The sequence below is a fragment of the Mesoplodon bidens genome (assembly GCF_964165515.1).
Source record: "Mesoplodon bidens genome assembly, chromosome: 13".
Classification (NCBI taxonomy): domain Eukaryota; kingdom Metazoa; phylum Chordata; class Mammalia; order Artiodactyla; family Ziphiidae; genus Mesoplodon; species Mesoplodon bidens.
Window position 1 is genome coordinate 24,947,880 of NC_138169.1, and position 13,910 is coordinate 24,961,789.

Sequence of the window (13,910 nt, forward strand, 5' to 3'; positions counted from 1 at the left end):
CTTCATCCAACCCCAAACCATTTACTGTGCAAGGCACTTAAGGCAAGATTCGCACTTAGAGCCCCCACCTGCTGGAAGACCGCCTGTTTTCCACACGTCCAGTCTTAGTGGGGAGGCCGGGGAGCAGCCATTTCCCAGGTGGTGAGCAGAGGGGCGGGTGGGGAAGAGGGGTTGTGGACAGCGCGAAAGCAAAATGATACTCTGCCCAATCTTTTGGCTTGTTTTTAATCACATTTATTGTGAAATCACAAAGAACTTTAAAGGAGCCTTTAAGAAAGTCTTCTATTTATTAGTAAGCTTTCAAAAGGCCATGGAACACTGACCTGGGTCCTCATCTGTAATGTGGGAGAAAAAGAGTATCCACATCACAGGACTTCTAAAGATTAGATAAGTCGGTGACCTGTCCGTTGCTTCTGACAGGTAAAACTGTCAGAAGTGCCAGACGGAGTCCACGCTTAGTGAGTGCGAACCACTCCCCTGGAACTTCACTCCCTTGCACAACATCTCTATCAAAGCCTCTGTAAGGCTGTTTCTCAATTATGTGTCTCATTTATCAGCTCCATGAGACTGGAGGTATGTGAGGGCAGAAACTGGATCTTAATGATTGCTGTGTACTCAGTACCCGACCGTGAACCTGGAGACTGGCAGGTACATATAGATGTTAGCAGAATGAAGAATTAAATGAGGGAAGGTGTTGGAAGTATTAGGTAGGTACACTGGAGGGTGAAATGTGTATTCTGTGAGGTATGTGCCCATTTAAGAAGCACAGGAGTTTCATGACCTCAGCTGAAGATCCTGGATTTGTAGTTCTGTGATAATTGCTTAAATGGTGCTTGTGTTCTCAGAAATTGACAAACATCATAAAACTTGTATGAAAATGCAACGGACACATAACAGTCAAAACAATCTTGAAGAACAAAGCTGGTAGACTCATACTTCCTGCTTTCAAAATTTAACTACAGGGCTTCCCTGGTGGCGCAGTGGTTGAGAGTCCGCCTGCCGATGCAGGGGACACGGGTTCGTGCCCCGGTCTGGGAAGATCCCACATGCCGCGGAGCAGCTGAGCCCGTGAGCCATGGCCACTGAGCCTGTGTGTCCGGAGCCTGTGCTCCGCAACGGGAGAGGCCACAACAGTGAGAGGCCCACGTACCGCAAAAAACAAACAAATAAAAAATCAATGTAGCAGAACCCCGAGTCCAGAAGCTAACTCTAACATTTATAGTCAGTCAACTGATTTATGACAAAGGGACCAAAAAGAATACCTTTCCAACAAATGGTCCTAGAAAAAGTGGATATCCACATGCAAAAGAATAAATTTGAACCCTAGCTCACATCACACAAAATAATCCACTCAAAGTTGATCATAAACTTAAATGTAAGAGCTGAAACTATAAAACTCTTAAAAGAAAAACACAAGAGTAAATCTTCATGACCTTGGGTTAGGTAATGATTTCTTTCTTTCTTTTATTAAAATTTATTTATTTATTTTTATTTTTGGCTGCCTTGGGTCTTGTTGCTGCATGCGGGCTTTTCTCTAGTTGCGGCGATTCGCGGGCTTCTCATTGGGTAGCTTCTCTCGTTGCAGAGCATGGGCTCTAGGCACGCAGGCTTCAGTAGTTGTGGCTCAAGGGCTCTAGAGCACAGGCTCAGTAGTTATGGCGCACGGGCTTAGTTGCTCCGCAGCATGTGGGATCTTCCCAGACCTGGGCTCAAACCCGTGTCCCCTGCATTGGCAGGCAGATTCTTAACCACTGCGCCACCAGGGAAGTCCCAGGTAATGATTTCTTAGCTAAGAAACCAAAAGCACAAGTGATTAAGAAAAGGAAGACTGATAAGCTGGACTCCATCGAAACTAAAAACTTTTTATACTTGAAACTAAAATAATATTGTAAATCAACTAGACCTCAATTTTTTTAAAAAAAGTTAAATTAATCAATTAAAAAAACAAAACTAAAAACTTTTGTGCTTTTTAAACATTTTTTAAATTAAAAATCAATTTTTGGCCATGCCATGTGGCATGTGGGATCTTAATTCCTCGACCAAGGATCGAACCCGTACCCCCTGCAGTGGAATTGCAATCTTAACCACTGGATTGCCAGGGAAGTCCCAAAACTTTTGTGCTTCTAAGGACAACATCAAGAAGCAAAAAGACAAACCACTGGTGGGGTGAAAATATTTGCAAATCATCCATCTGATAAGGGATTTGTACTTAATATATATAAAGAAGTCTTATAACTAAACAATAAAAAGACAAAAAGCCTAATTCAAAAATAGGCAGGGGGAGCAGAGTTCCCCATTTCTCAAGTGTTGTCTGTACATAGTGATTTCCTTCCAAAGAGGACAGTATGGAAAGGGGGAGGGGGAGTAACCTTACAAACACCACTTCACGTTTATAGTAAGTACCCTTGATATGTGATGAAAATGGCACTTTACCTGTGTGAGTTTCCTCTCCCAAACCCACAAATAACCCTAGTCTTAATGAGAAAAACATCCGACAAACCCCAATGGAGAGGCATTCTACAATACACTCGACCAGCATTCTTCAAAACTCTCAGCGTCACCAAAAATAAGAAAGCGTGAGAAACCATCATAGCCAAGAGGAGCTTAAGGGGTTAAGAGGACTAAATGTGAGGTGGGTTCCTAGATGGGACCCTAGAACAAAAAAAGGACATTAGGGAAAAACTAAGGGAATCGGAATGAACTATGAACTGTATAACAACACTGTTTCATGAGCTGTAACAAATATACAATACTGATACGTTAACAATAGGGGGAACGGGGTGGGGGGGGGCGGGCGTTGGAGGGCATGGGGTGGGGAGTGAAGGCTGGGATGGAAACCCTCTGTGTCATCTGCTCAATTTCTCTGTAAATCCTACACTGCTTTACAAATAAAATTATTAATTTTTTATAAAAGAAAAACAAAAGGGAAAAGGACTTGAATAAGCATTTTCCCAAAGACATAGGAATGGTAATAGGCACATAAGAAGATGCTCAACATCATTAGTCATAAGAGAAATGAAGATCAAAACCACAATGAGATGTCAATTCACACCCATTAAAATGGCTATTATTCAAAAGAAAACAAAAGGTAACTGTTGGGGGCTTCCCTGGTGGCACAGTGGTTAAGAATCTGCCTGCCAATGCAGGGGACACAGGTTCAAGCCCTGGTCTGGAAAGATCCCACATGGCGCAGAGCAGCTAAGCCCATGCACCACAACTACTGAGCCCACATGCCACAACTACTGAAGCCCGTGCGCCTGGAGCCTGTGCTCCACAACAAGAGAAGCCACTGCAATGAGAAGCCCACACATCACACGGAATAGTAGCCCCCACTCACCACAACTAGAGAAAGCTCGTGTGCAGTAATGAAGACCCGATGCAGCCAAAAATAAATAAAATATAACTGATAAAGGATGTGGAGAATTGGAACATTTTGGGAATTCCCTGGTAGTCCAGTGGTTAGGACTCGGCACTTTCACCGCTGGGGCCCGGGTTCGATCCCTAGGCGGGGAACTAAGATCCTGCAAGTTGCGGGATGCAGCCAAAACAAAACAAAAACAGAAAGATCATATGTTGTAAGGTCTCATTTATACAGTGTCCAGAACAGTCATATCTACAGAGACACAAGCAGATTAGCGACTGGAGGAGACTGGAGGTATGTGGGGATGGGGAATGACTGCTAACAGGTACAAAGTTTCTTTGGGAAGTGATAAAATTTAAATTATTGAAGTATACACTTTAAATGGGTGAAAATTATTGTCTATAAATTATATCTCCATGAAATTGTTTTATTAAAAAGTGCTCATACTCCAATTATAATAAAAGTTACATCAGAAAACTCAGACACCTTTTTGGTGTTATCTCCAAATGACCCTAATTCAGGATAGACATGCTGGAGGGTTAACAAAGGTTCAATAGCATTTCCATGACAACCTTTTCCTGGATCAAAATTTAAGTGGCTAGACATGGAAACTAAATATGACGTAAGTTTTGGTTTATCCTGCATCTTGTTCTTGGAAAGATGTGTAATGGGTTAGCAATGTTGAAATGCCTTATAAAACGAAGCTCTCTGGTGGAGGTTCACAAAGGCTGCCTACTGGTGATAGGAATGCGGCAGACAGCCCTACAAGTTCCGTCACCTCCTATGCTTGTACTGACCACTGGACACCTGGCTTTCTGAATTCCAGATAAGTCAACCAACAATGAGATAGCATTCAACTCCTCACCTGGAACTCTTATATATTGCTGGTGGGAATAAAAAAGCGTGCAACCACCCTGGAAAACAGTTTGGTAATTTCTTGTAAAATTAAACACATACTTCCCAAATGACCCAGCAGTCCCAAGCCTAGGTATTTGCCCAGGTGAAATGACAACTCAAGTTCACACAAAAACTTGTACGAGGGACTTCCCTGGTGGTCCAGTGGGTAAGGCTCCATGCTCCCAATGCAGGGGGCCCGGGTTCGATCCCTGGCCAGGGAACTAGATCCTGCATGCATGCTGCAACTAAGAAGTCTGCATAGGGGCTTCCCTGGTGGCGCAGTGGTTGAGAGTCCGCCTGCCGATGCAGGGGACGCGGGTTCGTGCCCCGGTCTGGGAAGATCCCACATGCCGCAGAGCGGCTGGGCCCATGAGCCATGGCCGCTGAGCCTGCACATCTGGAGCCTTGCTCCGCAACGGGAGAGGCCACAGCAGTGAGAGGCCTGCGTACGGCAAAAAAAAAAAAAAGAAGTCTGCATGCCACAACTAAGACCCAGCACAGCCAAAATAAACTATAAATAAATAAATAAATAAATAAATAAATGAAAGTAAATTAAAAAAAAAAAAACTTGTATGAAAGCGTTTACCACAGCATTATGCATAATTACCAAAACTGGAAACAACTCAAATTTCCCTCGAACGAGAAGCAGATAAATCGTGATACAACTAGATGACAGGATACCTTTCAGATGTAAGAAGCAATGAGCTACGATACACACAGCACTGTGGATTAATTGTAAATGCACTACACCAAATGAACAAAGTCAGGCTCATAGGCTTCCCCCGCATGATTACGTATATATGGCATTCTAGAAAAGTCAAAACAATAGGGAAATGACATGGATAAGTGGTTGCCAAGGGCTGGGGGTGGCAAGGACAGACTATAAAAGGGGCCTGCAAGAGACTGGTGCGTGATGGAAATGTTCTATTTCTTGATTGTGCTGGTACAGCTGTGATTACACAATTGTATGTTTGTCAAAACTCACAGAACCATATGCACACCCAAAAAAAGGGTGAATTTCAGTATATGTAAGTAATACCTTAATTTTTTTAAAAATGAAAAAAAAAATTAGTTCCCCAAATGTCTACACCTCCTCCTTGTAGCCTATTAAATGGGTGTGGTACTGGCTGATTTTTCAACTTTCCACTCCCCAAAATGTAAATTATAGGAGGAGAATGACATAAACAGGGAATACAAAACATGAGATAGTAATTCCCAATTATACAGATCAGTAAACTCCAAGAATCTGGATGCATATACCACCTAAGGGCTTTATTGATAGGTTCATTCCATCTCCTTAAAATGCTTAGTTTATTCACATAATAGAAATAGAGGCTATGAAAAGATTGTTTCAACTTTAGTTATTCTAAATAATTTAAACTATTTGGTTCCAAAAATTATATAAGGTAGCTTTTCCCTCCTTGATGCTTTCACCTCTGCATCAAAGTTTATTTCCTCAATGCTCTTCCAATTTCTGGTGACCCTACTATTGCAGAGGATTCCCACATAAGCCTTAACGGAGACTGTTACTAGGGGAACTAAGTCTCACAGTAATTAGTGGGAACTAATATTTGTATTTTTCCTGGAGCCCGTTCCATCTTTCTTATGCAACCTTCCCAATCAAGCCCAGTTACAAGGAAAAAAAAATTGATAACATTAGTTTTATAAAATATTGAACAGAAAATTATGGTGAAACAGCCAGGTTAACACTCAGAACAGCAGGAAGGGAGAGGCACAGTCAGAGGGCCTGACGGGACATTCTTCCCTTGTGAAATGGCCTCTTGACTACCACCCAGCACTGGTCCCCATGCCCGCTTCTCTCAGATCTGCCTTACGGCAATCAAGAAATGGGGAATGCAGCTTCCCTGGTGGTGCGGTGGTTGGGAGTCCGCCTGCCGATGCAGGGGACACGGGTTTGTGCCCCGGTCCGGGAGGATCCCACATGCCGCGGAGCGGCTGGGCCTGTGAGCCATGGCCGCTGGGCCTGCGCGTCTGGAGCCTGTGCTCCGTAACAGGAGAGGCTGCAGCGGTGAGAGGCCCGCGTACCGCAAAAAAAAAAAAGAAAAAAAAAAAGAAATGGGGAATGATATGCAAAATAGCATTCTACAAATTAAAGACTCCATTTGGTTAACACAAAGGTCCTTTTTATTAAAGAGTCAATCGTGTTCTCATTTTACCTCACTGAACCACAGCAGACAGAACGACTGTAAAGAGCCTCAAAAGCCTGGAATCCCATGTGAACCTGGGAGTGTGCTGTGAACGGGACATTTAGAGAAAGAAGGAAAAACAACACAGAGAAGGGAGCTGCACCAGAGTCACTTACTAGATAGCTCAGTACGGGGGACCCAAATTCACCCCTCAGCAAATTTATAAATTATTACAGAACACTGACCTCAGAGGTGCCCCCATTTCAGAATAATCAAAACTTAGTATAAACAAAACTATGTACAGCAATTTGCACAGTGCTCAACAGTACAAACGCTCACAACAAAGGTAGCAAGGATCCATTAGATTTCCATCAGAAAAACTTAAAATATCTAATATGCCCAGAGCTAGGAGCTACAGTCTGGGGCAGAGTGAAAATTTTGGCCGCTGGGGCCCCTGGAGAGACAGTACAACCAGATTTCCAAGAAACATCATTTACTTCTCAGTTCTATAGTAAATGGTAAGTTAGTAAATCTTTGACCTTGACCTTGGCAAAGCAAGCTGAAATGCTGGTCACACGACAGTAGAGCATGTGCATCTGTTTAACTCAAATCTGTGGTGGCAGCTACATGGCCTGCTTGCACTCCCAAGGCTCAATTCCTGTGGAGACCTGCCTGCTTAGAACCCTCCTTTCTGCCTGGCCATGCCTGCCTGGGACACTGGACAGCCGAGCTGGTTCCCGCAGGTGTAACACAGGGCCAGCTTGCAAGGTTCTCGGGGGCTGCATGGAAGAACGTCTCACAGTCGGGCACTAGGCCATCGCTGCTAAAAGTCAGGCAGAGCTGCCATTTCTAGGCTCCCCCACATCAACCTGAGAACCCTATGGCTTGGGAGGAAAACAATTTCCTTTTACCAATTTAAGACACTAAAGACGAATGGCATTAGGACAGGAAGAAAAGTGCCACAGAGCAGTTTATCTGAGAACACTTTTCACAAGAGCTCAACTTATCCAGGTCCAGTGGGGACCAGCTTTTTAGGTGGAGAGAACCCAGGTAAGTCTGAGAATGCATATTTCATCATAGAAAATAACTCTGGTTCTCTTGTTTAAAAGGTCCATTCAGTGGTTAAATGAAAGTAGTTAAATGTAGTTCATAACATACAGTGAATTTTGTGATAAGATGTGGATGAAAATACACCAACACACCTACGACTCAGTATACCAGTACTGGAGCCCCACTAAAAAGGTCCAGGCGGGGACAGGTGACGGCACTAAACTGCATCCCTAGTAAAGCCCTGAGACTGGGTGAGACATGCACAAAGCGACATTTCTCATCTTCAGAGCTTTACTCTCTACTGGACAGCCAAGGCTTTGAGCCACAGAGAGAATCTCCAGCAGCAGGAAGCAGGGTGATAAACTGGGACAAGTGTCCTTTCTCATAGGGATGGTCTGTGCTTCCTTTTCTGTCCAGGCTGCCAAGAAGCAGAGTCAAATCTGACGTTGTATCACAGTAACAAAATGTTCACACAATTAAACATGTTTGCTTTTTTTTTTTTTTGCAGTTTTGATTATTCTACATTGTTAACCTTAATTATAAAATAGATACACAGAGTCCTCGCTAAAGTTACCTAAGATTATTTTCAGCCTGGGGCAGTGGGAGAAGAATCTTGGCTCAGCACTCTCTTCTGGGCCTCAGCTTCTTCCTCAATCAAATCAATCAAATCAAAGGCAGTATCTCAGATGCCCATATTCAACAATGGTTTTGAGGAGTAAACGACGTAACGGAAGTGAGAAACTGTCTGCAAACTCTCAAGGTGACCGGGAGTGGACACGCTGTCCCCGAGAACAGAGCAGGATGCCCTGCACGGCCGGCGGTGGTTCCTCCCCGTCCACGTGAACCCTTCCACACAGCAGTGCAGCTTTATAAAGTCAAATGAAAGACTTCACACCAGCATTAAGGTTCAACTCACAGTCAATGGGGACTCATTATAGAAAAAGTGGGAAGCAAACTTTTGTCACAAATGAGGCATCGTTCGATCATACCAGGGGCCTCCGAGTACGTCTGTGGGCAGTGATACCAAGAGCTGCTACAGTGAAGTCCATCTGGCAAGGCAGGGACCTAAAATCCTCACGTTCCCAGTGTGAACTAAAATTGTGTGTTTAATAATGGAAGAAGGAAAAGATGTGAGAAATAAATACCTTTGTTCCTCAGACCATCTTCAGGGAGGTCCGCGCATAGATGTTCTTTGCTTGCCTGCATCAGGAGGTCCTCCTGCGGTAAGAAAATCCAGCGGTCAGGGAGGATCCAGAGACACCCGAGCTCACCAATGCCAATGATTCTCTGAGAGTCTTCTTTCCAACTCCTGGAAATTTGCTAGCAGTCACAAGGACTGGGAACTGAAGCAAACCTCAAATTCATATAATCAATAAAACTTCCACTTCTCTAGAATTTGAGCTTGAAAAGCCAAGTTTCCCAAGGTCTGGACAATAACAGAGGTTTAGAATGCCGGGGTGCAGATCCAAACAAAACCCTGCAAGTATCCTCCGAATCAAGAAACACATTGATGCAATGTGATCTTAATTAAGTGAAAATCTGAATGGAAACTATCAGGAAGTTGAATGTAACTCAGTCCCTAACCATTCTCAGCATCACATACTCATTTTTTTCTCAAACTTCCTGGAAGGGCTATTTTTCCTTTTCATCCCTGTTCACTGGAGGAGGGTATAAGGAAGAACACCATCAATGACAACCTACAGAGGGACTTCAGGAAAATGGGAAGGGGCAACAGCAGCAGCGCGTGTGTGGCATGGGGCCCCGTGAGGAAAGGGTCCGACAAGGCTGACCAGCTGGAGACACTGACAGACCAACGATGGCAGCTCACATCAAAGTTTCCTTCTGGGTCACCTCTTTTTCTCTGCCCAAAGACTTTTTTTTTCACATGGATTTAACTGGTAAGTAAAAGATTCTGACATAGCATTCACTTAAATTGACAGATGGTGAAATCATTGCTACAATGCTTGATGACTTTTACAGCACTTAAAAAAAAAAATCACTGCCCACATTCTCCACCAAAAAAAATCCCCCCCAGGGCTTCCCTGGTGGCGCAGTGGTTGAGAGTCCGTCTGCCGATGCAGGGGACACGGGTTCATGCCCCGGTCTGGGAAGACCCCACATGCCGCGAGTGGCTGGGCCCGTGAGCCATGGCTGCTGAGCCTGCGCGTACGGAGCCTGTGCTCCGCAACGGGAGAGGCCACAACAGTGAGAGGCCCGCGTACCAAAAAAAAAAAAAAAAAAAAATCCCCCCCCCAAAAACCCCAAAACAAAAACAACAACAACAACAAACAAGCAAAACCATTTCATTTCTAAGCAAAGTTCTGTGGTGGAAACAGAGATCAAAGTGATGGCAAATACAGGTGGACACAGGAGGAAATAAAGCATCATCACTGGAAGTGAGAGAAGAGGCCCGGCATGGAGTGTCATGTACAAAGCAGGACTGTTCCTTCATTTTCTATTGCAACTTCAGTGTGGAACGCTTTTGCACAGCATGAACTTAAAACAATCATCTCCCACAGAACTCATGTGTTACCACGTTTGGCCAAAAGAGTATAAATTCTAGCGTGATGCCAGGTCAAATTTATTTGTAAACGGGGAGAAGAAAAGCTCTTACTTACCGTAGAAGGAATGGTGGAATTAGAAAATCACCATTTGGCAACCATCACAGTGATAATTATCTCAAGAATCATCAATAGATGTTAAAACTAGTCGCTAAAAGTTTGAATGAGAAACAGAAATATTTACATAGTTTCAAAATATCTCCCCACAAGATACTTAATAATTATGAAGGGGAAAATAGTACCTTCACAGTGGAGAGGGCTGGCAGACCCCACCTGAATCAGGTGATGGCAGTTCCCCTGCCCAGGAATGAGGCACCTCAATGCCAGGCGCTTACTGAGAGGATGCACAGGAAGAACCACATCACTTCTGTGGGGTTCCTGCCCCCGAAATGCACAACCAGGATCTAATCATGAGGAAACATCAGACAAACCCAAACTGAGGAAAATTCTACAAAATAAATGGCCTGTACTCTTTCAAGTGCCAAGGTCATGAGCTGAGAAAATGTTAACGAGACTAAACAAACATGACAACTGAATGCCACAAATGATCCTGGACTTTTCCTAGACCAAGAAAACATTTTTTCTTTTGCTACAAAAGACTTCAGTGGGACAATTGGCCAAACGTACTCGGATCAGTGTTAATTTCTTGATTTTGATTAGGGTACTGTGGTCATCTGACAGAATGCCCTTGTTTGCTAGGAAATACACAGTCAAGTATTTAGGCATCACATCTGCAACTATATGCTCAAATTATTCAGAAGGGAAAAAAAGCAAAGGTGGTAAAATGTTAACATGTGAGGAATACGCATGAAGGGTAATGGGAATTCTTCACACTACTTTTGCAACTTTTCTGTAAGTCTCAAATTATTTCAAAATAAGAGGTTAAGAGAACATCATTATTTGTAGTTACCCTTGATCCTTTCTCCAAAATGATACTACCCTCCACACTTCCAGTTCTCAGGCTGAATGTTTGAAGTGTTAGATTAGATGCTATTTAGAGTATTTCTTCAGGTTAATACTTTATGGGAAAGGCCGGGTGCTGGAGCAAAAGCCAAGGGGTGAGGAGTCAGATGCAGCTCCGTTCCAGCCGCAGGACTCCCACCTGCTAGCTTTGCTGCACAGAGTGCATGCTTACAGGTGGTTTTATAAATGGGGACCACAGACACCTCGCAAGATGCCCTATCAGGACAGCTGCTCCATGAGCAGGAGCTCTCACCATCCAGTAGACCTTAGACCTTAGATCTCACTTTCCTGTGAGAAAAGCCAATAGGACTGTCACCAACAGAGCCCGGTGTCATCTGGAGTGACCGCCCTAAGCTCTTCTGGGCCTAAAAGAGACTCTGCAGTGAGAGATGACCTCCTGCCAGCAGCATACAGGTCCCCTCAGATTCCCAAGGACTCTGGTGAGCTCGTATGATGAACCCTAAGGGCTCCGGCTCCTGGAGGGACTGCTGGGATTTTAGTCTGGCCCCACCTGCTGCTCTAAGGAGATGTCTTAGCTGGAGCCCGCACACACCTTGGTGGAGTGCCAACCTGACTGCTTCAAGCCATCCCCCCGTCTCCCTGCTTAGCCATGACTCCTAACAGTGAAGGGGAGCAGCAGAAGCCAGGAGTGCCAGACTCCTCTCTCCTCCTGCCTTGCTGACTTCTCCTGAAGGTTCTGAGTTATGAAAAACAAGTTTCCCCTCACAGAGGGCTGTGGACCCTACGAAGTTTTAAGTCTAGATATGATCAGGAATTGACAGGGTTGAAAAACAGTGTGAGGCTGAGTTCAGATGTGAGGGACCCCCAACCACCAGCACTACGGCGGTGGGAGATCTTCACATCAGGTGGGAGCTCAACCAGCCTTGGGTCCCAAACGCAGATGAAGGAACAGAACAGACCACTTGCGAGCAATGGCCGTGTAGCGTAAGCATCCTGTGTGCAACTCCCTCCATCCCCTCGAGCCAACTGATCATGTAATAAACACTTGCAGAAATTTATCAGACACAATGTCCTTTTCCTACAATATTTTATCAGCTAAGTGTTCTAAGTTTCAGGATTTCTAGAGGTAAAGTCCTAAACATTTCTCTCTACCATCTAGATTTTACTAAATCTTGACATCTGATCGTTAATATCCTAACATTCCTTGCAAAATCTGTTTCCAAGATAAAAGTTCACGTGGATCCCTCTTGCGAAATCAAATGAGATCATTGCAGTAGTTTGTAGCATTATATAAACTATATAAAATACGAAATGCCACGTAATAGTGCAATTTGTCAAACTGACAGCAAATTCTCTGCCTCAGCCTGGCACAGCCAACATGTCATCCTCCTGCCCACTGCTTGGAATCAAAACCAACTTAAAATACTTCTCCAAAGTATAGGCAGATTTTAGGAGGGTCTTAAAAACCATTCTTACTGTTCATCTGTAATCTTATTTCCCACTAAAAGCTGGTTGTGGGGCACCCCTGGTGGGGCAGTGGTTGAGAATCTGCCTGCCAATGCAGAGGACACGGGTTTGAGCCCTGGTCTGGGAAGATCCCACATGCTGCGGAGCAACTAGGCCCATGAGCCACAACCACTGAGCCTGTGCATCTGGAGCTTGTGCTCCGCAAAGAGAGGCCGCGACAGTGAGAGGCCCATGCACCGCGATGAAGAGTGGCCTCTGCTTGCCGCAACTAGAGAAAGCCCTCGCACAGAAACGAAGACCCAATACAGCCAAAAATAAATTAAAAAAAAAAAAAAAAAAAGCTGGCTGTTTATCCTGGAAAAGACACAATACTGATTCATTCCTATGAGGCTAGTATTGAGCCAGAAACCCCCCCCCCACAAATATCTTTAGGAGGGAAATGAACATACACCAGGCCCTTCAGCTTTTATAAGCAGGGTAGTTATAAGCTCCTCAGGGCCTGAGGTACACCTGAGCCATGAGCCCTGGTTGTAAGCAGATCTCGCTGACTTCCTCCTAGACTGAGCTTCCTGAGCTGGAGCAGTGGTGGTCCCAGCTTCAGGTGGGACTGCCGACACACTGGACACACAATAGGGCCCCAACACAGAGCAAATGAGATACCTCCCATTTCCTGGCACTTGTGGGAACAGCAGTGATCATGCTCACAGTGAAGAACACTGAAAATAAACAAGACATTGGATCTCTAGATGGACCTTTCAGTTTCCTACACGTGCATATCTAGGAAGGAAGAGCTGTAGGACAATAACTTTAAGTCATCTTTACTGAGCCTAAAAAGGAATTTTCCTCCATGTATCTCAATTCAGAGAAACTTTAAATGAGGCATCGATCACATTAGCTGGGTAAGGCATTTAATAACAGTCCGCCACAAGGATTTATCTAAGAGAACTGCTAAACTAATGAGGAGAAAGTTCCACCTTAAGTCCCAGCAATATGTGAATGGTGCTTTGGGCACTTCTTTGTCACACACTTTTAACAATATGAGCTGTGAACCACAGGCAAACCATCACTGTGGGGACCACGGTACCCTGGCAGACCAGGAGAACACCTTATGGCCACCAACTGTACTACTGAGAGTGTGAAGTTCAGATCTTTTCACCTTTAAATCACTGAAAATGAGTTCTTTCCAACAAGATTTCCTTTTAAGCAAACAGCAAGCTGCTTCACACTATTGCGAATTTCCCTTAGGATCAGAGACTCTTAGGGTGACGAGGAAGGAAGCTTAATGGGCATTTATCATAACAGCCTTTCCCTTAAGTGAAGTCACATAAATTGCACAAGATTGGGTCTTTTCTGAACATGCCATTAAATAACAAGTTTCTCCAATAGCATAACATGCCTCGGGTGATCAACAGCCATTGTGCTTCCTGACTTGATGTCTCCTGTCCATATGCCTTCAAATATCTGTCAAAAGATGCATACTGAGTCTTAGTATGTTTCCGCTAA

The 13,910-nt window shown here is 44.3% G+C and overlaps 1 protein-coding gene across 4 annotated transcripts in view; it reads right to left on the reverse strand.

Moving 5' to 3' along the window:
* PRR14L (proline rich 14 like) overlaps positions 1 to 13,910 on the reverse strand; it is a 54,749-nt gene that overhangs the window by 26,515 nt on the left and 14,324 nt on the right. For all 4 annotated transcript variants that reach the window (XM_081252426.1, XM_081252424.1, XM_081252423.1 and 1 more), the window contains one exon: positions 8,601 to 8,673. In XM_081252426.1, coding sequence (XP_081108552.1) covers positions 8,601 to 8,661 — 61 coding nt within the window. In that variant the 5' untranslated portion in view covers positions 8,662 to 8,673. The remainder of the gene's footprint in view (positions 1 to 8,600; positions 8,674 to 13,910) is intronic.